This window comes from Quercus lobata, chromosome 7, assembly GCF_001633185.2.
Source record: "Quercus lobata isolate SW786 chromosome 7, ValleyOak3.0 Primary Assembly, whole genome shotgun sequence".
Lineage (NCBI taxonomy): Eukaryota > Viridiplantae > Streptophyta > Magnoliopsida > Fagales > Fagaceae > Quercus > Quercus lobata.
This window is the reverse complement of record NC_044910.1, coordinates 24,627,778-24,651,218: the sequence shown is the minus strand read 5'-3', so window position 1 is coordinate 24,651,218 and position 23,441 is coordinate 24,627,778. Positions and strand designations below refer to the sequence as shown.

Genomic DNA, 23,441 nt, shown 5'->3' with positions numbered 1-23,441 from the left:
AGTGAATGGGGGGAAATAACTTTAATTCATAAATACAAGAACTAAGGAGACATTCAAAAATATACAAAAAGCTGTTGAATTAAGCTTATGAGTCATTTACTTTGGGAGGGAGTGACTGAAGATGGTAATCAACAATACCGAAGAATCAATTTAGTTTATGCTAGTGCAGCCTACCATGAAAGCTCTTTTCTAACATAAATTTCTCATGGGTAAATATAGAGAAGCCCATAAAATCTCCATGTGATTTTATTAACCGAGAGAAAGAGTACAATGAATACCTAGAAAGGTTATATGATGAGTTATAAAAAAGAAAGGAGTTCAATCTAAAGTATATTGAGGTGATTTAGGATATTTATGCTGGAGATGTAAGTAGGGCGTGAATGAGTGGAAGCATCAAAAGTGAGTTTCCTATCACAATTGGTTTCAATCAACAAAGTCCATATCTCTTTGCACTGGTTATGGGTGAGTTTACTAGATTGGTTGAAGATGAATTCACTTGGTGTATGTTTTTTGTAGACAATATAGTTTTAGTGGATGAAACTAGACATCAAGTCAACACCAAGTTGAAAATTTGGATGCATGCTTTAGAATGTAAAGGCTATAGGTGAAGTAAGACTAAAATAGAGAATATGGAGTGTAAGTTTAGTAAAAATATTAACAAAGACAAACTGGTTGTACAGCAATGGAAGATTAATTTGTTACTATTTCATAAATTCATTTATTCAAGACTTATTTTGTGGGGCTCACGCATGAAGTCCAATTGAAGTGCAAGTTGTGTGGTTTAAAGGTATTATTATGTGTCATAGGGTTATTTGGATTTTTATTTAATAAGTTATGGTCGATTTTATATTCAAGGGAAAATTTTTAAATATCTAAAATTCTTATGAATTAAGGGTACTTTGGTTGTTTAGTTGAGTCTAGAATATTCTAGGAGATCCTAAGTATCTTAGGCTTTATTTTCTTTGAGTCCAATTAAGTCTTTCATTCGGTTCTTAATTTTCTAGTTAGGCTAAGAATCCTAATAGTACTAGTACAAGAAAGTGTCCTTATATATAATTGGGCCCAATGTATTCAAAGAGGAGATGGAGTTGATTAATGAAAATATTTGAGTATTTTGAGCATTGAAGTAGTTGGCCTTTGTCCTTTATGTGTTCTGTTCTTCCTTTCTCCTTTCTTTTCTTCCTCTCTTTCTAGTGGTACTGTTCATGGGTATTTCCTACAGCCCTTAGACACCACAAAATTCTCTCTTTCCTTACAACTCCATATTAAGCCATTTATTTTACCTATCAAAATGCTAAAACCCCACATACAAGTACCAAATGGCAATCAAAAACTGATCAAACCACCTTTGAATTCCTTTCACAATCTCATAACCCTTTCTTCAATAGTTTCTAAACCATAGATCCACAAATATTCTTAACCCTAAATCCTCCACAAGCACACGTAAACAAATTCCCTAATTTGTCCAATGTCAATTTTGTGCCAAAACCAATCCTACTACAAGTTCTTTGCTAAAATCTTCTTTCACCAATTGCTTTGACAAAATTTCTCATCCAAGATAGTGGTGACTAGCACAGAATTAGAGTTCAATTCTGAGGCTTTTTCTCAAGACTACAAAGGAGAAAAGAAGATTTTGAACTAGTAGAGCATAGCTAGATGATTTGTCTACTATATGAGATACTTTGAATAAGCTGAAAATAGCTATCTTGGCAAAATATCCTGCTAAAATGGCAGCTGATCAAGGGCTTAAATATTCTAAATTAGACCTAAGTTTTTCTCCATCCTTGTTGGCAAACATTGAACCCTTTACCTCTTCAAAACTAATGGATGCAGCCCTGCCAATTTGCTGCCATAACACAGCCTCAATTGGGTGTTGGTTCAACGTGTTAAAGTATTACATTTTAAGAGATAACTCAATCTTACCATTCCTTACATGTCTGCTTTCAAGAACAGCCAAATGTTTTTGTTAGAAATATGTGGTTAAATGATTAAATTTACCGTATCCCGATAGCTTAAGTTTTTGGGATAATCGGTAATTTAACATGGTATCAGAGCATGAGATTTTGAGTTCGATCCTTGTCTCCACTACTCTACCTCTCATTTAAATTCCCACATGTTGGGCCTCACCTATTAAAAGGTAGTTTCGGCTTACACATGAGAGGGAGTGTTAGGAATATGTGGTTAAATGATTAAATTTACCATATTCCAATAGCTTAAGTTTTTAGGACAATCGGTAATTTAACAGTTTTAATCTCAATAGGATGTCTATAGAGTAAATTTTGCTATTTTAGTTGAAAGGAACATTACATTTGCAAGAATTTCGTTACAAGATATAGAAAGCTTAGTTGAGATGCTTCTCTTACTCTTGAGGTCGGGTTTGTTTTTTTTTTTGTTGGTAAAATGGGTTTGTTATTCTTAGTGATGCAGACGCGTGTCCTATGTCACTTAGTGATTGACAAAATCCAATAGTTGTACAAAGTCAAGTGTGACACTGGGGATAAGTTGGTTGCAGCAGGAAGTCAGGAACCAACAAGGTTTTTGGCTAAGGATGTATTATACATTTTAATAGGTCATGGTAATTCTGTTATTTAAGATGACCTCAGCTTAGGGTGTTAGGATCAATTGGGTGCTACATGGTCATTTTCTTCTTGAGAAGTTGCTAATATGTATTAGGTCACCTGTACATATGCTTATTTTGTCAGTTCTACAATAAATTAGTCATGTGAGTATTATGGAATTGAATGTTTTGAAACGGAATTCATGCTAAGTGTAATTTCTAATTGGAGCTTAAGGTTGCCTCTGGTCAACAGGAAAGTTATAGATTTCTAGGGTTCTAAAATAATTACTTGGGCAATCAACTCAAAGTAGACAGATTTTTCATCTAGAAATTTATTAACCTCTATTAGTATTCAGTTTTTATTATTATTTATTAATCTTTTAAATTTTATTTTTTTAATTTTTTAATTTTTATCTGCATAAGAAACAATTCTTCTTTGATTCTCTTATATCAACTCACCTCGCTGCCACTACAGTATTAATTTTGTTTGGCAATTTCATTGCACAATCAAAGATACAACTCATGCTCTTCTTTCTAACTCTTTTGTATGCTGGAGCCCTGGTGAAATTCAAAATCATTGTTTAGGATTCTTTATATGGCTAGCTATTTTGTCTAAAACTTTGTGTCCTAAATGTTAAGAGCTGGTGTTATTATTATTTGTTTGTTGGTTGTAGGGTACCTTTGTTGAAGGAATAAAAGAAGAAGTTGTATTATCACCTGCTCATGCACTTTCCCTTATAGCAGCTGGAGAAGGTACAAATGTGATGTGATGGTTTTTTTTTTTAATTTTATTTATTATTATCTTTTAATAATACAATAAAGTCAAAAGAAAATAGGGTCTTTAAAACTAGAGTTGGATGAGTTGGATAATATATATTTTGATAAGTAGAGCTATATAATTTATTGGGAAAAGTTAATGGATGCTTGGAGAGATTTGGTTTAGAAAAAATTTTTAGTAACTTTTTATGGGAAAATAAAAAGCAATTGATTTTTTTGATAGCTTCTTATATTTATCATGAAAGTGGTATAAAAACTTTCCTAAAATGGTCCATTAACAAATGCCCTAGGGCAACCTGTTAATTGGACCCTAATTTATTTATGATATGTTATAAAAGAATATTTTACAGTAGCAAAAAAATGAATGAATATTTTATTGTCACATGTGAACTCATATGCTTTAGAATGCTTCCATTGGAAAAAGACAAAAATAGTATTATATATTATGATTATGTTACAGTTGTTTGCAAAACTGAAATTTTTAGATTGCCTGTCTTGTCAATTTTGAGTGTTGTCCCACTCGGCCACTCTGTATCCCTTTTTTGTTACAATTTGAAATTCTTTTCATGATTTTTGATATGATTTAAATTGTTAATGGCAGAGCACAGACATGTGGGTTCCACAAATTTTAATTTACTCAGCAGCAGGAGTCATACAATATTCACTCTGGTATTTTTTCATTATCTTAGTACCTATCAATATATATATATTTTCACTATCTTAGTGGAAGCATAATGTCCTTTAGTTGACTGTTGCATTTCAATATTTCAGTACTGTTTCTTATAGGTCATTCTTACCTTTTTCTTGGCTTTTATATTAGATTGACTTTTCACATTTTCTTGACGCAGAAAACACAAACAAACTTTTCAAATATGCACACACACTCACACACTCACACACTCAAACACAACATAAACACCCACACACACCCTCACTCACACTCTTGCATGGAGAACAGTAATAGAGGAATGATTATAATTATAAATGTAAAATTGTCTATCATGCATATGGTCTACCAATTTACTGGCCTTTATATGATGCAGCTATCTATTGTTTGATGTAGTTGAACTCTGGTGTGTTTAGTCTTAGTTGAAAGGCCTTGACCTTGCTATCTGGGTAAAAAATCAGCTTTTTAATTATTTTTTATTTCTTAGTTATTGAGATTTGGTCCTGGAACACTTTCTTCATCCATATATACCTCCAAAAATGGAAAATGGGGGGACTTGTAGTTGTAATGCTCTCTCTTTAGGTAACTAAACTCTTAATACTAACCCAAAAAGGAAAAAAAAAACTTAACTCTTAAGACAATATTCATACCATTTTTATATGAAAGTTTAAATTCAATTGTTCTTATCCAAGTTATGATTGAGATCTTTGATCACCTCTAAGTTAACCTCTTTGCTTCCTTTACTGATTTGTTGCCCCTTTAAGTTCCTCATTTGATCCTATGATTATCAGTTTATATCAAAATTACATCACCAGGTTTCCCCTAATGGTGTTTATTATTTAATGTTTTAAAAAAATTTAAATGGATGAAAATTTATTAAAAGAACATAGTTATATAATATAGGTAGAACTTCAACTCCAAAGCCTCAAGATTCCTAAGTAAGCTTCATCTGGGAACCATACAAGAGAAAGGGCTTCAAGGTTGGTACTAGGGGTGTCCACGGGATGGGTCGTGTTGGTTCGGGTTTGAGCTCAACCTGGAACCGACCCGACCCTGTTGGGTGGAAGGACGGCGGACTCGCCGCCGACCGCGAAAAACTACGGGTTGAGTCGGATTGGGCTTGGGTGGACAGTTGTTGGACCCGACTCGACTGAAAGATAGAAAGCAAAGACAAAACTTGGTACAAATTTCACAAATCTGAAGAACAAATCTACAAACCCAAATACCAATAACCCACAAATCCGAAGAACCCAGACAGAAATAGAGAGAAATAATAGCAAATTTGAACTTGCATGAGACTACAACGAAGAAATGAAGAGTGAAAATGACTGATAATCAAACCTGAGAGTGGTACTTGCATATCGGCAATGGTGCAATGAAGGAGAATTGTAGATCGACGATGGTGGAGGTTTGAAGATCTAAAGATTCAGATCGACGATGGTGTTGGCTGGCGATGGTGTTGGCTGTTGAGAGATCAAGATCGTGAGAGAGATCTAGAGACTGAGACTTTGAGGCGAGACTGAAAGAGAGCGAGTGGATGGAGAAATTGAGGGTGAGTGAGCCGGTGAGGGTCTGAAATGGAGTGGAGATTATAAACTAAGAACTGGGTTATATACATGGTTGGGTCAGGTGGATTGGGTTTTGGAAGGGAAGACCTGCCACTCGACCTGTTGGAATTAGTTTGGGATGGTAGGGACCCGCCGCCGGCCACCAGGTAGTCAGGTCAGGCGGCTACCGGTTCGGATTCGGTTAGTTTGGCCAGGTGGGTCGGGTCTGCGGTTTTGTTGGACAAGCCTAGTTAGTACTTATTACCAACTTCTGGGTGCCACTGCAATCACTAGTGTTCATTCTTTCCCTTGGAAAATCATATGGAGATCAAAAGCCCCTCCGAGAGTAGCCTTCTTTGTATGGACTACAGCTTTGGGTAAAATTTTGACAATTGACAACTTAAGGAAGAGAAAGATAAGGATTACATATTGGTGTTATATGTGCAAATGCAATGGTGAATCTGTTGATCACCTTTTGCCACATTGCTCTATTGCTTCAGACTTATGGTTCATATTTTTGGGCTTGTTTGGAGTTTATTGGGTGATGCCAAAATCTGTTTTTGAGCTTTTAGCTTGCTGGGAAGGTCAGTGCTGGGAAGGTCAGTTTGGTCATCATCGGAATGGTCATATTTGGATGGTTATCCCCCATTGTTTGATGTGGTGCATTTGGAGGGAAAGGAATAGCAGGAGTTTTGAAGACATGAAAAGTTCTATGCCTGATCTCAAGTTCTTTTTTAGAACATTATTGGATTGGATGTCAGACGTGGAACCTTTCCTTTTTTTTTTTTCTTTTTTTTTTTTCTCTATTGTTGATTTATTAGATTTATGTAATTTTTGTAACTAATTGTTTACCCTGGTATACTTCATGTATACTTGGGTGATTTGTTTTCCTGATTTACATAATTTTATTACTTATAAAAAAAATGTAGGCTTCATCTGGAAGAATGTAAAAAAAAATAAAGAAAGCACACCAAATCATCTTCTTGTTTCCTTAGATTTCTTGAGGTACCTGTACAGTTTTTGGCTTGATCAGCTGAATAATTCTAAATTCCTATTCCATCGGTCTTTTATCTAAGATATATATATATATATATATATATATACTGGTAGCATTGTATCATTAGATTGTTTTTGTTATTCTCCTTTTGGATTCTACACCTAATTCATAGTTCAGAACTCCTTTTCATACTTACTTTTAATAGCAATGCCACTAATATATGTTTCGTGGTTGAGATTTTTCTTCTGACTTTTTCATTAGTGCATGCTATTTGTTTAACCCTTCTAGTGAGGAGGTGCTCATATGACTTTTGGTTTTTTTTTTAAAATTTTGTTTTTACAATTATCATAAGAGATGGACCTCCCTCATTTGAAGCATGAGATACTCTTATACATCAGACATGGCATCCATTTTATTTTATTTTTTATTGCATACAAACCAACTCATTTTCCAGTTATCATTCACTTGTTTACATATTCAGTTTTGGTTTTTATACTCTCTAACTTAATATTTCTTAATATCCACTTGGATGTCACTAAGTGAGTGTTGTCCTCCAAATGTTTGTATATTTTGATTCATTGTATTGCTGAATCCTCCATAGGAGCAGTTGAGTATTTTGCCTGTATACTTGAACTGCTATCCTGTTTTGTTGTAGAATCTTTATTTTTATTTAATACAATTCATTCTACTTATAAAAAAAATCTTTTACTACTTGTAAACAGACAGTAGAGAGCAGCCCATGTGGTGCAAATCATGAAGGGGAAGCTGTAAACCTGTCACAACTGGTAATTATTCAACATTACTTAAACTACTTATTTCATATTCATGTTTCAGTAGGAATATATTCAACCTCCTTTAGTTCAACATTTTACTCTAAAAAATGGTTTTTTAGTGTTGTATTGCAAATGTAAGTAACTTCTTTGTATTTACTTATATCTGCAGAACCTCATCGATCTGGCAGGTTCAGAGAGCTCAAAAGCTGAAACCACTGGTGTGAGACGAAAAGAAGGATCCTATATTAATAAGAGCCTCCTAACTCTTGGAACTGTGAGGCTTCAAACATTGTGTTGGTCAAGCATTATTGGAATTCAGAATGCTATGCATTTGCTTATAATTTTGTTATCATTATCATAAATATTGGTTTGAATATTTTTTCTTTGATTATCTTCTATATGAACTATAATGAAAGTTTGCAATTGAATTTACATAAACATAGTCTTGAAAAAATAAACTATTTTTGGTAAGATTTTTTGATCGTAACTAATTTCTGAAATATGAGACTTATTTGATTAATTCTTAAAATATAGCTTGTGGGACTTTATGGATTCATTGTACTCTTCATCTTTTAGGGAAACTTTTTGGTATATAGCCTGTATACTTGAATTGCTCTCTTTGTATCATTGTATAATGTTTCTCTAATATAATTACTTTTACTTATCCACACAAAAATTTATCAATGCTTAGAACATTACTATTTTTAAGAGGAAAGATTCGCTTGAGAATGTCAATTACTCTGCTGTGTGAAATTGCAAAATTGTTTACAATCAGCCTACTTTTTAAATTTTGCAATAGTATTGAAATTAATAAGGAAAAATTATAATATTTTTTAGCTTCTGTTGTCCTTTATAAACTGTATAAATGTTAGTCAAAGATTCTATTGAGCTAATTCCATCAGACGTTTAAAAGTTGTTTTGTTTTACAATTAACCAAGAAATAGGTCTTCAGTTCCAGTCTTATATTGGAATCACTTAAGGAAGAGCTTAGCAATACATCTTGGATGCCAAATTTTTATGCTTTGGATTGCAAACCCATTGCACAAAACAAGTCTATTTCTCTTTTTATTTGCTCCCACAAACCCAGACAACAATCTTGATTGGTGAGTTTTACCTGGGTCAAATGCTGTTTAAACAGATAGATAGAGAATGGAACTGATCCCTTGTCCTCTCTTTCTCATTTACACACATTGACACAAAAGATGCAATCTCTCTTTTCTTATTTGATTCTTGGCGTGTTTCTGTTTTTCTTACCAAATTATTTTAGTAAGTTCTTATCTGATAATGTCTGAAATATCTTTTCTTGCTGTAATATCTATTTTTACTTTTTTTTTTTTTTTTTTCAATTTTGTAGTTTTTTTTATTGGTCCTTAGTGTACTTTCCCTCCTAATTATGTAGTGTATCCTTATCTGGAAATATGATGATTTGTGGTTGTCATAGGTTATATCCAAGTTAACAGATGGAAGGGCTACTCATATACCATACAGAGACTCTAAATTGACTAGACTTCTTCAGTCTTCACTAAGTGGTCATGGACGTGTATCTGTAAGGCTTCTCATATATATATATATAGACATACCATACATCTGGGTATATGTTTAATATAGAAATTTGGCTGCTTGTTCCCTCAATATACAAATACTACTTGCAAATTAGTGTTTTAATATTTGTTGTCTGGAATTGCAGCTTATATGTACTGTCACTCCTTCGTCAAGCAGTTCAGAAGAGACACATAATACATTGAAGTTTGCACACCGTGCGAAACACATTGAAATCCAAGCAGCACAAAATAAGGTTTGTTTTTTAAATTCATGTGTTTTTCAGTGTCTCTTCTTTGGCAAGTATAAGACCTAATTTCTTAACCTGCAGATTATTGATGAGAAATCGCTTATCAAAAAATACCAAAATGAGATTCGTTCTTTAAAGGAAGAGTTGGAGCATTTGAAGAGGGGGATTGTTACAGTTCCTCAACTGAAAGATACTGGACAAGATGACCTTTTTCTCTTAAAACAAAAGGTAGAGTTGTATCATGGAGTTTATTTGGGGGGTAATTCTAGGGCTTGAGCCTTTTGGTTGTCGCTTATATACTTGAATCTTTTACTTTGATGTTTGATCTCACTGCTAGTTTTGACTTGCATACATTACTGACTCCATTATCTGTAGTTTAATGTTAATTGAAGTTAGTCTATGTGTGTGCATGGATGCGTGCATTCGTGCATTATTTGTCTAGCTTTGTAGACGTTCTATGATTAAAGAAAGCACCATCATTCATGTACCTGAACAAGAATAAATGAAAATACGATACTGGACAGTTTTGTTTAGTTCTACTGGCAAATTTACCATCACTAAACAGGAAATTTTAAATGACTTGAACCATTTCTTTTTGGTGTGATGTGGTGTATAAAGCTAGAAGATGGTCAAGTCAAGCTGCAATCAAGATTGGAACAAGAAGAAGAAGCAAAAGCTGCTTTATTGAGCAGAATTCAACGGTTGACAAAATTAATTTTGGTCTCCACAAAATCGTCACAATCATCAAGATTTCCTCATCGACCTGGTCCTAGAAGAAGACATTCTTTTGGGGAAGAGGAGGTATGACTGACTTCTCCCAAACGTTTTTAACCCCCCTATTTTTTCTTCTTTTTTTGATAGGTATCAGGCCTCTGTCTTTGATAACCTTAATACATCTCACAATTTAGCATTCAGCTTGATAGTTTCCATTCTTTCTATCTTGTTCATTTATTTTGTATTTTCAATTCTATTTGATCTGATAGTAAAAAAAAAAAAAAAACCCAACTCTATTTGTTCTGATGGTGGTTACTTATATAAATTGCACAGCTTGCATATCTACCACACAAAAGGCGGGACTTGATTTTAGATGATGAAAACATTGACTTGTATGTTTCTGTTGAGGGAAATTCTGAAACCACTGATGATACACTTAAGGAGGAGAAAAAGACCCGGAAGCATGGACTTCTAAACTGGTTAAAGCTACGGGTATGTACTGTATGGATCTATGTTTATTTTTCTTCTTCTTTTTTCAAGGTTGGTTCATGTCAGTTTTTTCATACCAAAAAAAATGCTTATAAGCTTAGAGTTATGTTTGTTAATCAAATAAGTGAGGAGGATTGATATAGTAACTTTGGAATTGATCCAAATTTCACCCCTTTCTTATACCACTAATGTATATTAGAAGTGAGAGTTTTTCATCATTCACTCTTTTCATTCTTCCCTCTGCGAGAATAATTGTAATTATGTAACTCAAAATCTGTAGAAAGCATCTTAATTTAAATTTTTTTTGATAGGTAATCAGAAGAAGTATTATTAATGAAAAAAGTAGGAAAAATATAGGTTGTTCATGATGATGAACAACAGGAAACAGAAAAAAAAGAAAAAAAGAGGAAATAATTCTAAGTGAAAGCATAAACTCAGGTAAAGAGGAACAATTAGTAAAACCCTAGCATCGAGACCAATCAAAAAGACTACGCTGGCAGAGCACAAATAACTCTTCCAACATCTTCTTAGTGTCCTCAAAAGAGCGGCGGTTCCGTTCCAACCATAAAATCTACATCAAAAAACCCGGGATCAAATTCCAAACATTTGAAGTATGATTCCCAAGCTATAGATGCTAGCACAAAAGTAAACCTACCACTGAGTCTGGCATGACCCAAAACATGCCGAAGACCTGAAGCATATAAATTCATAATGTATATGTAACAGGACAATGTAGAAGGAAGTGGTCCACCGATTCCCCATCACAACGACACAAACAACACTGATTTGCCAAAAAATGTCCCCTAAGCATGAGATTATCCAAAATAAGAATCCTATCATGAGCAGCCATCCACAAAAAGAAAGCCACTCACTTAGGAACCTTAGATTTCCAAATACCCTTCCAAGGGAACAAAGAACTCTGAGCAACCTGAATCTTATGGTAGAAAGACCGGACGTCAAACCTACCATGATATCTCTTAATTTTAAGATATGATATCTAATATTTTTATTATGGAGGTGTCATCAGTATTGGTCATTAAGGCATTTGTTAGTACAATCAGGTTTTACAAAAGTATCATTAGAATCTAAATTCCTTTTGTTGTATACAATTTCCTTGGAGATTTAATTTAGGGTAGTGAAGTCCCCAAGAAAGTTGCTTTCTTCATTTGGACAATTGATTTGGGGAGGATTCCAACTAGGGATAACCTAATTACAAGAAATACCAGCTTCGTGGATTGGTGTCACATTTGCAAGTGTAATGGTGAGTCTATTGATCACTTGTTACTTCATTGTTCTATAGCGAGTGAGCCTTTGTGCTTGTTTGGTACAACTTATTTTTCAGCCTTTTGAAAATGGTGTTATTTGAAAAAAATGTTCCTAAAAAAAGTAATTTAAAAAAAGCCATACTTTGAAAAAGTGTGGTTTGATATGGACTTAACAAATGGACATTTAGTCTTTTCTTTTTACATTTTTTGGGGTCTAATGGGTGATGCTTCAGAAAGTGATTAATGTGTATTTTTGTTGGAAATGATTATTTTGAAGGAAAATGAGTAGTGTAATTTGAAATGCAGGCCTGCTTTGGCTCATGTTAATGGTGTGAGAGAGAGAAATAATCACACTTAACATAGTGTTGAGTTTTCTATGCTTGGTGGCGCACCCACGGCATGGTTAGAGAAATAAATTCTCCTTGGAAGCCTAAGTTTTTATTTTGAAAGGGGGTGGGGGGTGTTAAGGCTGCCTACCATGGGCTCTTCCATACCTTGCAAAAGTGGCACCTTTGTGCATTGGGTATGACCTTTTTTTTAGAGTTGAGCATTTTGTAATTCTACAATTGTTGGGCATGGGCCATAGCTATGAGCCATGGGTTTTCTTTTATTAATAAATATTATTTAGTTTATGAGTTTTTAGTTTCTCCAAAAAAAAAAAAAAAAAGTCTATGAGTTTTTATGTGGGTTTTAGTTTCGAGTCAAAGTAAAAGCCCTAGTTCTATAAGGAGAACTGGAGAAGTTAAGAGTAGGGTCTAGATAAATGTCTTATTGTACTCAAACATGTTAGAGTCGATTAATAAAATTAATGAGTGTTTTGAGTAGTGAGACTCGTTGGCCTTAGGGTTCTTTTTCCTCCCTTTCTCTTCTTTCTTTCTTCTTTTCTTTTATTTCTTGGGTACTTTTCATGGTACTGTTCACAGTGTTTGTTAGAAGATTGGGCTGTATTGGTAACATTACCTGATTTGGTTAATGTAACAGTGGAGGAAGAAGGGAGAGCATTACTTAATTTCTGAATGAGCCTGCTAAGTTGTGAAGTGAGCGAGAACTAATATTAGGAGTCATATGTCCAGCTGGAACAGAAATAGAATGTGATAATGTCGTACGATACATCACCTGATGCATGTAATCTAGCTTGCCATATTTGACCCAACAATAAGATTCAGTACAATTGGTACCACTACAATGATAATACTTCCTGTCACGTTGTCTACCATTACAACCATTACCATGAGAACCACCATGGGAACTACAGCCTCCATACCTCCATGAAAGCCACCATGACTACCACCATGACCCCACCACTAGAAACTAAAGTAGAAGACTCTAAAGTTGTGTCAATAGAGCCTTGGCCTAAGGATGAGTGTAATAAACGAGAATAAACATTGGCAGCTGAAGGTAGGGTTTCACTAGCAAGAATAAGACCTTTGAAATCATGAAGGTTAGGGTCTAAACCAAATGGTAACACAGCAATCACAAATTCCTCCTAATGTTGTTTATGTATCTCCAAATTAGTAGTAAAGGGTTGCTACAAGGTTGACACTCCTGGGTGTATTCAACGAAGATGTCCAAGGTTCAAATTGTCCCTCCATTGTAATTATAAAATTAGTAGTAAAGGGTCAATACTGTAGTAATTGATTCCATAAATTCTTAAGACTACTGTAGCACTCAGACTATGGTTTTCCAAACTGCTTTTTTTTTTTTTGATAAGTAAGAAAGAAGTATATTCAATAGGCTACCTCATGAAAACAGAGGTAGAATAGAAAATACAGAGAAAGAAACAAACAGAAGAAAGAAAAGAGAACAAGAAAACAAACAGAAAACAACAAAGAACTAATTACAAAGGAGAGAGCAAAGGAACAAAAGGAGAGAATCACTAGAGGTGAGTCCCCAAGCCCTAGACCAATCAAAGAGAGAACCACTAAAATAAGTGAGCAACTGGTCATCGGATTTGTCCCTGTCCTCAAAAGTTTGCCAATTCCGCTCCCTCCAAATACACCACATTAGGCACAACGAAGCTAAATTCCAATTGCTAGAAGAGTGCTTTCCAAACCAGTTCCACCAACTGAAGAGCGTTTCTGCAACCAATCTTGGCAAGACCCATGAAATCCCAAAAGATCTGAAAATCAAGCTCCACAACTTATAAGCTTTTTCACAATGGAAAAGCAAATTATTCACCGTCTCCCCATTGCAACGACACATAATACACCAGTCAACAAGATCAAAGCCTCTACACCGCAAAATGTCCCCTGTAAGAATCTTCTCCCAAGTTGCAATCCAAACAAAGAAAGAGACGTGCGTAGGGGCCTTAACCTTCCAAATACCTTTCCAAGGAAAAGTAAAAGGCAAGGGACTTTGAAGCTTGTCATAGAATGAGCGAATGTCGAAATCCCCCTTCTTCGACAATTTCCAAATCATGCGATCTCCTTGCTCAGAATGAGGTAAATAAGAACCCAAGGTATGAAGAAATTCATCCACATCTCCCATCTCCCAATCATTAGGATCCCTAAGTAAAAGAACCTTCCAGCTTCTCCAAGCCTAGGTCCCCAATCTTTCGAGAGACGAGGCCACAGAAGCCTCTCTATTAGTAGCAATCCCGTACACTACCGGGAATGATAGATGGAGTGGTGAGTCCCCACACCACTGATCTGTCCAAAACTTCACTCTATGCCCCACCCCTACCTCAAACCGGATAAACTTGCTAAAAACCTCCCAACCTTTTCGGATACTTCTCCATAAACCACACCCATGAACACCGCTCCCCAGCTTGGAAGACCAACCCCCCCACTCTTCCCCAAACTTCAAAGCTACAACCCTCCTCCAAAGACGAGTCTCCTCAACCCCAAACCGCCATAACCACTTTCCTAGTAAGGCTTTATTAAAAGTAGTTAATTTCCTAATACCCAAACCACCATTTGCCTTAGGAGCACACACCTTATCCCACCCCACGAAATGAACCTTCGACTCCCCCCACAGGAAGTCCCTTTGAATCTTCTCAATTTTATTAGCCACATGCGATGGGATGGTGAAAAGAGATAAATAGTAAGTAGGAAGGCTAGAAAGCGTACTCTTGAGCAGCGTCAGTCTTCCACCTTTTGACAAATACAACTTCTTCCACCCGGCCAACCTCCGATTAATCTTCTCCAAGATAGGATTCCAAATAGAAGGGGACTTATGGGAAGCCCCCAACGGCATACCAAGATAGGTCATAGGCAAGGACCCAATCCGACAACCCAGAATCTCTGCCAAGGCATGAATATTATTAACCTCTCCTATTGGAACCATCTCACTCTTCAGGACATTAACCTTCAAACCTGTCACAGCCTGAAAACAAAGGAGAAGCATCCGCACATGAAGGATCTGCTCCACTTTCGCATCACAGAACAGAATAGTATCATCTGCAAATAGAAGATGCGAGACACATTCCCCTTCACCCCGTCTTCCATCAGCCTTGAAACCCCTGACCAAGCCAGCACCTTCAACTCTTTTCAACATTCTACTTAAGACCTCCATCATGACTAAAAACAACATTGGAGATAGCGGATCCCTACTCATGTCTTATAAACTTGAGAAATATTACACTGATGTGAAAAGATTTTGCAATAGAATCCCAGATTTTCTTTGAAGATTCACAAAATTTTGATTGTTATAGCAATATTGGGTTCTATACCATGCCATAATCATCTTATAACAACATAATCCTCACTTGTTCAATCCTCATAAGTTGGATCCCCCTGTATTAGGAGGATCATCTGTTAAATATTTCAATTTTCATTTTTCACGTAGAAAAACTTCAATGAGGTGATTGATTTAGGCATGCCATCATCCTTAGGCAAGGATTGTTTTTCCTCAAGCATCATAATAGACTTATCTAGAGCCATATTAAATACAACCAAACAAGAGTACAATCCAACAAATCAAGAAGATAAACCAGCTAGACTCAATCCCATGGAAGAGAAAAATCCAAAAAGCTGCGACACAAGCACAAACCCAAGCCAGAATACTTACTAGATGCACCAATCAGCCAATGCTTAATTCATAGAGTGAAAACCAGCAATGTTTTGTCAGAAAATAGACTCCTGCGGTAGGCCAAGAACCCAAAATTCATAACACATAGCAAAAACCCACGTTAAGGCAACCAACAACTAAGAGGTAAGTGTTTTTATAGGCAAAAGATCCCCAAAATTGCAGATCAAAAAATAGGGGTTGATATTTGAAAAAAAAAAAAAACTCACATTCTGTGGTGAGGTTTTTTCGGTTATGGAGCTTTGCCCTTAGATCTTTTGATGTTTCTTGGGTTCTACCTAAAAGGGTTATTGACTTGCTTGCCGGTTGGAGGAATTGGTTGGGGAAGCATTCTTCAAATGTTTGGAATTTGGTACCACATTGTGTGATGTGGATTATTTGGAGGGAGAGAAATAATCGCATATTTGAAGATTCGGTGCTTTCTGGGGATAAGCTTTTAGAGTTGTTTGCAACCACTTTGTTTGATTGGTCTTGTGCGTGGGGTTTTACTTCTTGGAAATCCATTCCATTGTTTTTAGATTCACATTTTTATTGTACATAAGTTGCTTTGTTTTCCTTTGTTGCTTGTAAATATTTCCTTTATTTCTTTGATGGAGTTGCTTCTTTTTAATACAAATTTTTCTTACCTATCAAAAAAAGAAAAAAGAAAAAGAAAACTCACATCTAGGCTTCAAAATTTTTTGAAAAAATTACCACAATAATTATAAGAGAGAGAGAGAGAGATGAGTCGATCCGTGTAATTGCTGGACCTGGGTGACTGTATTGGTGCGTATGTTAGCATGCCTTTGTCATCCAAAAAAGAGCCCTAAAATGTTTTTAGACTTCTAGGGTATTGGTTGCCCTGATACCAGTTGAGTGGTAAACTTTGGAAAGTAGAGGTTAGATGAGGAGAGAGAAGATTGAAAGAGAAGAAAAATAAAAAATTAGAAAGTTGGTTTAGGGCTTAAATTTTTAGTCCCTTCACTGTAGCATATATTTATATTAGAAGGATATATCATAATTATAATAATACCCTTAAGCTAATATACAAGATTGACAAGCCAATAATTAAATAACTACCTAACCACCAACGGTCACAATAAATGACTACAATAAGGCCTTTATATAGGCTATTGATAAATCATTTCCTAGAAGGACTAGAACTTCAGAATATTTATTCCTAAAAAGCCTAATAACAAAGAAAAGTACTTAAGAACTTCTAAACCAAATATAACAAAGGACTTAAAATATAAAATAAAACTCATGGGCCTTTGGTATAGCCCATTACAGCCCAATCCAGAAAATATGAAATCTCCAAATTACCCCTATTTTAGTAGAACTTTATTATAAATGGACCAAAAACTTTCTAACTATAGAAATGTAATACTTAAGACTCAATAATAACTAAATCAGCTTATGAAAGGTGGCAAGAAGGCCCCACCTCAAAACTAAACTAGGTGTTTGTTTGGCAAAAATTATTTTTGCCAACTTATTTTACTATTTAGCTTATTTTTGTTACTATTCATGAGTTCCACTGCACTTCTTGGTATTATTTATGAGTTCTACTGTACTATTTCAGCTAACTTTTACCTTTATCTACAGTACTTTCAGCAAAAAGTTTTTGGTTTTAGCAAAATAAGTGGATCTCAAACGGACCCTACAATTCTTGAATATTTTGGAATTTAATCTTATTTTTCCTTGAACTCTTTATTGTCTGCTTCAATAGATTATTGATTATATTGATACTAATTATCATTAGCTCAAATGACATCCTCTCTCTTTGTAAGAACAAGTTTGAGGGTTAGATTGTGGGTTCAAGACCCACTAGGTGTGTGTAATTACTCATTAGGAAAAAAAACTGTTTTATTGATATAGTCATACATTACACACTAACATACATGCTTTAAATTGATAATGATTTGCTTCTAATAAAAAAAATTGATTATGATTTACACCGCAGTTAATAATGATGTGGTGATTGTTTTTCTACCTTTTCTCTTATGTATTCAAGTCCCCTTGGATTTATCATTCTGAATAAAGTGGAATTTACTCCCCTCTCTCTCTCTCTAAATAAGTTTTGTTGTTGAAAGTTGTTTTTCCACGTCCATTAATGCAGCTCATTGAATCCTCTGTTGAACTCCTTGACAGCAAGAACCATAAAAATTTCAGGAAAATTTATGTATCGCTTTGAAAGTATCATTTGAAATATTGTTTACATTAATTCCAGCAAAACAGCGGAGCTTCAAAATATTTTCCTATGATAAGTTGAAGACATTGTATCAATAAATGCTATAAAACTTACTCTATGCCAGTTTTTGATGATCTATTTTCTATTTCATTTGATGTTCTTATTATCTGGAAGCTTAATAATCATCTATGTTAATGCAAAGCTTTAAGGTGCATGCTATCTATTGAATTACGGATTCTCCCAAAAGCTTTTAGCATAGTATCAGACTATGAAGCATAGGTGCGTTTCCGGATTTGGGTGTGGGTACGGATTCTCCCAAAAGCTTTTAGCATAGTATCAGACTATGAAGCATAGGTGCGTTTCCGGATTTGGGTGCGGGTACAGGTATGGGTGCGGGACTCTGCTATTTTTGAAAAAGTAGGGTGCGGGTGCAGGTGTGGCGGGGTGCGGCGATTAAAAATTATTAAAAATATTTTTATTTATATTTTCTATATATTGCTAAGCATACTTTTTTCACATTATATAAACATATACCAAATTTAAGAGCAATAGTAGATGATAACTAAAACATGATGTTCATAAATTAAATACAATTCACAAGTTTGAAACTAAAACATTGAAATTAGAATATAGGGAGGGAGGCAAAGAGCAGAGAGCCAGGATGCAGTGATGGTTTTAGGGTTTTTTTTTAAAAAGTAATTCTTACTTGAATTTTGGCCTGAATCAACACCAGTATCAACCTGAATTGGCTGGTATCGGACTGAATCGGCGCTTGAATCGGCCAGTACGGCTTGAATCTGTCAGTTTCAGCCAGCCAATATGAACCGATTCGACCTGAATTGGCCCGAATCAGCGCCAAGTCCGCGCAAATCCAGAAACGAAAAAAAAAAAGAAGCACCGACGTGGCACCGACGCATGGGCAGCGGCGTCGCCCACCGCACCCTGCGTTGGGCCACGTCGAACGCTGGTGCGGCACCCCTGTAGCTGCATCAGTACTTTCCTGGTATCAAACAAGAAATCCTAAGTTCAATATTTGTCTCCTCCACTCTACCTCCCATTTAAAATCCCACTTGTTGGGCCTCACCTATTAAAAGGGAGTTTGAGTCCACACGTGAGGGAGAGTGTTAAAATTATGTAATTAAATGATCAAATCCACCATCTTCTAATAACTTAAGCATTTTGGACAATCAGTAATTTAATACTATCAAATACAGATGAAACTTCTAGTCTGGTCATATTCAAATAGTATAAGATTTTTCTTTCTCATCCCCCTCTCCTTTTCTTGCTTTATTTCTTATTTTCAAAATTTGGAGCTTCTGCAATTTACCATATTTATTTTTTTCAGAAACGAGATAGTGGCTTGGGGGCTTTGACAAGCTCAAGTGAAAAATTAAGTGGAATAAAGTCTATGAGTACGCCTTCAACACCTCAAGCAGAAAGTAATCATTTTCATACAGAATCCAGACTTTCCCATTCTCTACTTACAGAAAGCTCTCCATCAGCGGATCCGTTATCTGAGGCCAGAGATGACAGAGAAATTCATGAGGATAATTTCTTGGGACAAGAGACACCTCTGGTATGCAATTGATTGATTATCATCATGTAAAATATTTTGTACATATGCCACTTCTTAACTTTCTCCATGCTGTGCACAATTTTGTCTTATCTTTAAAATAGTTCACCACAATATATTGGCTTGAAAAATATGAACATGGCACTTTCATTATTATAAATTATTAAATATGGGTTGATGCTTTCACCCACCCCCACACACACCCCCCCCTCCAAAAAAAAATGGTCACTTGCAAACCAGGCGAAAGAGAGGGCTTTGTTGCTGAAACATTTCTGATGGTCAAATGAACAGAACACTTAATGCTACTAAAATTCTCTTTTCATACTCACTGTTGGATAATTAGCAAAACTGCCTTCTCTTTCCATTTTTTTCTGTTCCTCATCAAATACTTTGTTGTTTCCAGCTATAGGCCTCTCGCATTCTGCATAACTGCATTGCCAATCTATTGCCTTTATGAAACTTCTAATTTCTTTATATATTCCTTTAAGAGCATGCTAGTGTTGTTGCCAGCTCTAGGCCTCTAGCCCAAGCATTCATCACAGCCAGTGGTCAAATATTGTAGTCAATTAAGAGACTATGCTTGCGTTTTGAAATTAATAGGTAGTACAAAATTGGAAATTATGGATTTTTTTTTTTATCCTTCAATCCTGCTTGTATATACGATCAGTAATTATTGTTTGTGATTTGTCGTTAGTCCCTCAATCAAGTTTCATGCTCCATCTCCATTCCAACATTTTTTGTTGTCCCTAGTCAAGCCTTAAGTTCCATGCTGCTCTGAGTTTGTGATTATTCTTTCCTATAAAGATCCTGTAAACACCATTTTAGCCTCTTTTTGGATAGCTTTGGGCTGTGTTTGCGCTTGTGTTTTCCTCACAGTTTATGATTTGAAGCATGTACGTTCTAAATTTAGGGGCTTTATAAGATGTTGCCAATTTTTTCAAGGATACTTTGCACAGGTATAAACTTGCATGTACTTAATATATATTTTTAATTTAAAATTTTTATTTTTCTTTATATTTTGTCAGACTAGCACAAAATCAATTGATCAGATTGAGCTTTTAAGGGAGCAGCAAAAAATTTTGTCTGGAGAGGTGGCACTTCATTCAAGTGCTTTGAAGCGGTTGTCTGAGGAGGCTGCAAGAAACCCCCAGAAGGATCAGATTTATGTAATATCTTTTTACCTTGCATCTCTCTTCAACTTCTGTTATTGTGCCTAAGAACTTGAATCTTATAGTTCCTTTTCAATGTAGCTGGAGATGAGAAAGTTGAAAGATGAAATCAATGCGAAGAATGAACAATTAACTTTGCTGGAAAAGCAAATTGCTGATTCCATTAATGTTGTACACAATACAATGGATAATTTGGAATTATCACAAGTAAGTATGCCTCTACTTGTGGCTGCTTTCCTTGTGTCAGAAGTCCAAGCTTATGCTGTATGTTGTTTTATGCTGCAGCCTGTTACTGAATTGATGATGCAATTGAACGAGAAGTCCTTTGAACTTGAGGTGATGAAATTTTGTAGTTCTTTATCCAAGAAAATATTTTTATCATTTGTTAAAGTATATCCTAGGAGCATGTTTGGTACCCATTTGCAAATAGGTCACTTGATTTCTGATTTTTATGACATTTTGTTTTTCCATATTTTAGTTTCAGGGTTATTAGCAAAACTAATTGGAGTGCTTGCCAATAAATTAAGTCATGAACTGAAATGATGAGATTTATGCAATGATGTCATTTTCTGAAATCATGAGAGCATTGTATCGTTATTTTTATTTTCAGGTTAAAGCTGCAGATAATCGTATAATTCAAGAGCAGCTCAACCAAAAGGTACGAAAACCACTTGATCCAAATTATACATGAAATTTTATTTGTTTCATTAGTCATGTTATTGCTCAAGTCCTGTTCTGATTTCATGTTACCTTCTTTCAGATATGCGAATGCGAAGAATTGCAGGAAACAGTTGCCTCCTTAAAGCAGCAGCTCTCCAATGCACTAGAGTTGAGAACTTTTAGTCCTGTAGTAAGTTATTCACAGCAATTTAGTGAAACAAAGAGCTCCCATGGAGAACTTGGCTCAGACAAAGGGAATGCGATATTGAGTGATCCAATTGAAGGGTTGCTTCGACAAGCACAGGTTTCTTTGTCCTCCCCTTGTGTAGTGTTACCTTAGTTCTTAAAGCCATGTAGAAACCTGGCCACTTTCTACCATATCCAGCTACTAAAATATTATTCTAACTCCACTTTCCACAAAATTATTTTACTGTGATATGTAACTGAACCTACCACAACTCCTTTTAATAACAATGTGCAGCAAACTGGTTTCCAATGCACCTCCACCCAAAAAAAAGAAAAAGAAAGAAAGGATGAAAAATTGTGCCTGGTCATATTTTCATGTAATGTGGCTTTACCTTGAAGTTGCAACCTGCAACTCCAATGATTATATATTTATCTTCCTTCTGTTAATATTAAATTTTTTTTTTACTAGATACAGTTTATCCAGAGAAACTCATAAAAGGTGCAAGCTGAAAAGCTTATTTACTCAAAACTAGCTTGTTTCTGGAGCTAGAAATTTCTATTTAGCAATGACTCTTCTTTTGTTTTTTTGTTTTTATACCATTTTCTTCTCACTGATGAAAAATAATCACTGATGAAAAATTATATAGTAATAGTTCATCATCATTTGATGGCTGTTTGTAGTTTCATTTGTCAAGTAGATCAAAATTTCAACTGAATCCTTGCTTTTATTCATTAATTAGGCAGCTGAGATTGAAGAACTGAAGCAGAAAGTGTCAGAACTAACAGAATCAAAAGAACAGCTCGAACTCCGGAACCAGAAACTAGCGGAGGAGAGTACATATGCCAAAGGGTTAGCCTCAGCAGCTGCTGTTGAGCTCAAGGCATTATCAGAAGAGGTTGCCAAGCTAATGAACCATAATGAGAGACTAGCTGCAGAGCTAGCCACATCTAAGAACTCGCCCACGCAGCGTAGAAGCAGTACTCCAGTTAGAAATGGCCGTAGAGATAGTCACATTAAGCGCAATGATCAAGGTGGGTCAGTTTCAGATATAAAGAGAGAACTAGCCATAAGCCGGGAGAGAGAGCTTTCATATGAAACAGTTCTTTTAGAAAAAGATCAAAGAGAGGCTGAGCTTCAAAGAAAGGTTGAGGAATCAAAGCAAAGAGAAGCTTATCTGGAGAACGAACTTGCCAACATGTGGGTTCTCGTGGCAAAGTTGAAAAAATCCAATGGTGCTGAAACTGATGTTTCTTTGTCCACAAGAGAGACTCAGCGAGTTGATGGTAACAGTTTTGGGATTTAAAATGATCCCATAGTAAATTTGGGCTTTCAATGGGATTGGTGTTGAGAGAGAGAGAGAGAGAGAGAGAGAGAGAGAGAGAGAGAGAGAGAGAGATTGTGTTGTGCTTGTGCATGGGTAGGAAATTTCTGATTGTGTATATAACAAATGAGAGCTTTTTCCTCGTTGGTTTCCCCATTCCCCCCATTTATATTGTATCTAATGTGGTTTTTTTTTTCCTAGGATAAAATTACACTATGCTCCAATGCTATAGAGCGAGTTTGGTTTATAAACCTATAGCTTAAAAAGTGACTTTTATTAACACCAAAACAACCTCTTTATTCCCAGCTTACTAATCCATCTTTAGTAGTCAGATCCCCCATTTGGAACAAGAGGCAGTTTGCATTGAAAGAACTCGTAGCCATACCTTCTTTTTATTTTATTTTGTAATTTGATGGTTATAACAATGAGAGAAAGGAAAATTGAACCCTATACCCATACAAGAAACAAAATATTATGTAGGTCAGTAGGTGCCAATTATCATGCCATAAAAAAAATATTGACAAGCATTTCCAATTTTCCACTTATATTTTTCATAATTATTAGATATTGTTTGATAAATAATGCTAATTTAAAAGTTATTAAATATTTCTCAATAGGAAAAAAGTTACTAAACATTGGGGGTGTCCATGATTCAGTTTGGGTTTGGTTTGTTCCCAACCAAGAGACTTGACCCGGCTAACTTCGGGTGAGAAAGAACGGAACCCGCCACCAACTCACTAGGCATGTCGAATTGATTTATATA

At 35.4% G+C, this 23,441-nt stretch overlaps 1 protein-coding gene across 1 annotated transcript in view; it reads left to right on the top strand.

Annotated features, from left to right (window-relative positions):
- Nucleotides 1–22,929, top strand: part of LOC115952572 (kinesin-like protein KIN-7K, chloroplastic) — a 37,034-nt gene extending 14,105 nt beyond the window's left edge. The window contains exons 9-24 of the mRNA XM_031069744.1: nucleotides 3,232–3,310; nucleotides 3,936–4,003; nucleotides 7,268–7,330; nucleotides 7,488–7,592; nucleotides 8,760–8,864; nucleotides 9,006–9,113; nucleotides 9,189–9,335; nucleotides 9,726–9,908; nucleotides 10,155–10,313; nucleotides 19,114–19,344; nucleotides 20,367–20,507; nucleotides 20,592–20,717; nucleotides 20,796–20,846; nucleotides 21,121–21,168; nucleotides 21,271–21,474; nucleotides 22,097–22,929. Of these exons, the coding sequence (XP_030925604.1) occupies nucleotides 3,232–3,310; nucleotides 3,936–4,003; nucleotides 7,268–7,330; nucleotides 7,488–7,592; nucleotides 8,760–8,864; nucleotides 9,006–9,113; nucleotides 9,189–9,335; nucleotides 9,726–9,908; nucleotides 10,155–10,313; nucleotides 19,114–19,344; nucleotides 20,367–20,507; nucleotides 20,592–20,717; nucleotides 20,796–20,846; nucleotides 21,121–21,168; nucleotides 21,271–21,474; nucleotides 22,097–22,660 (2,382 nt within the window). The 3' untranslated portion in view covers nucleotides 22,661–22,929. The remainder of the gene's footprint in view (nucleotides 1–3,231; nucleotides 3,311–3,935; nucleotides 4,004–7,267; nucleotides 7,331–7,487; nucleotides 7,593–8,759; nucleotides 8,865–9,005; nucleotides 9,114–9,188; nucleotides 9,336–9,725; nucleotides 9,909–10,154; nucleotides 10,314–19,113; nucleotides 19,345–20,366; nucleotides 20,508–20,591; nucleotides 20,718–20,795; nucleotides 20,847–21,120; nucleotides 21,169–21,270; nucleotides 21,475–22,096) is intronic.
- The last annotated feature ends 512 nt before the right edge of the window (nucleotides 22,930–23,441 follow it).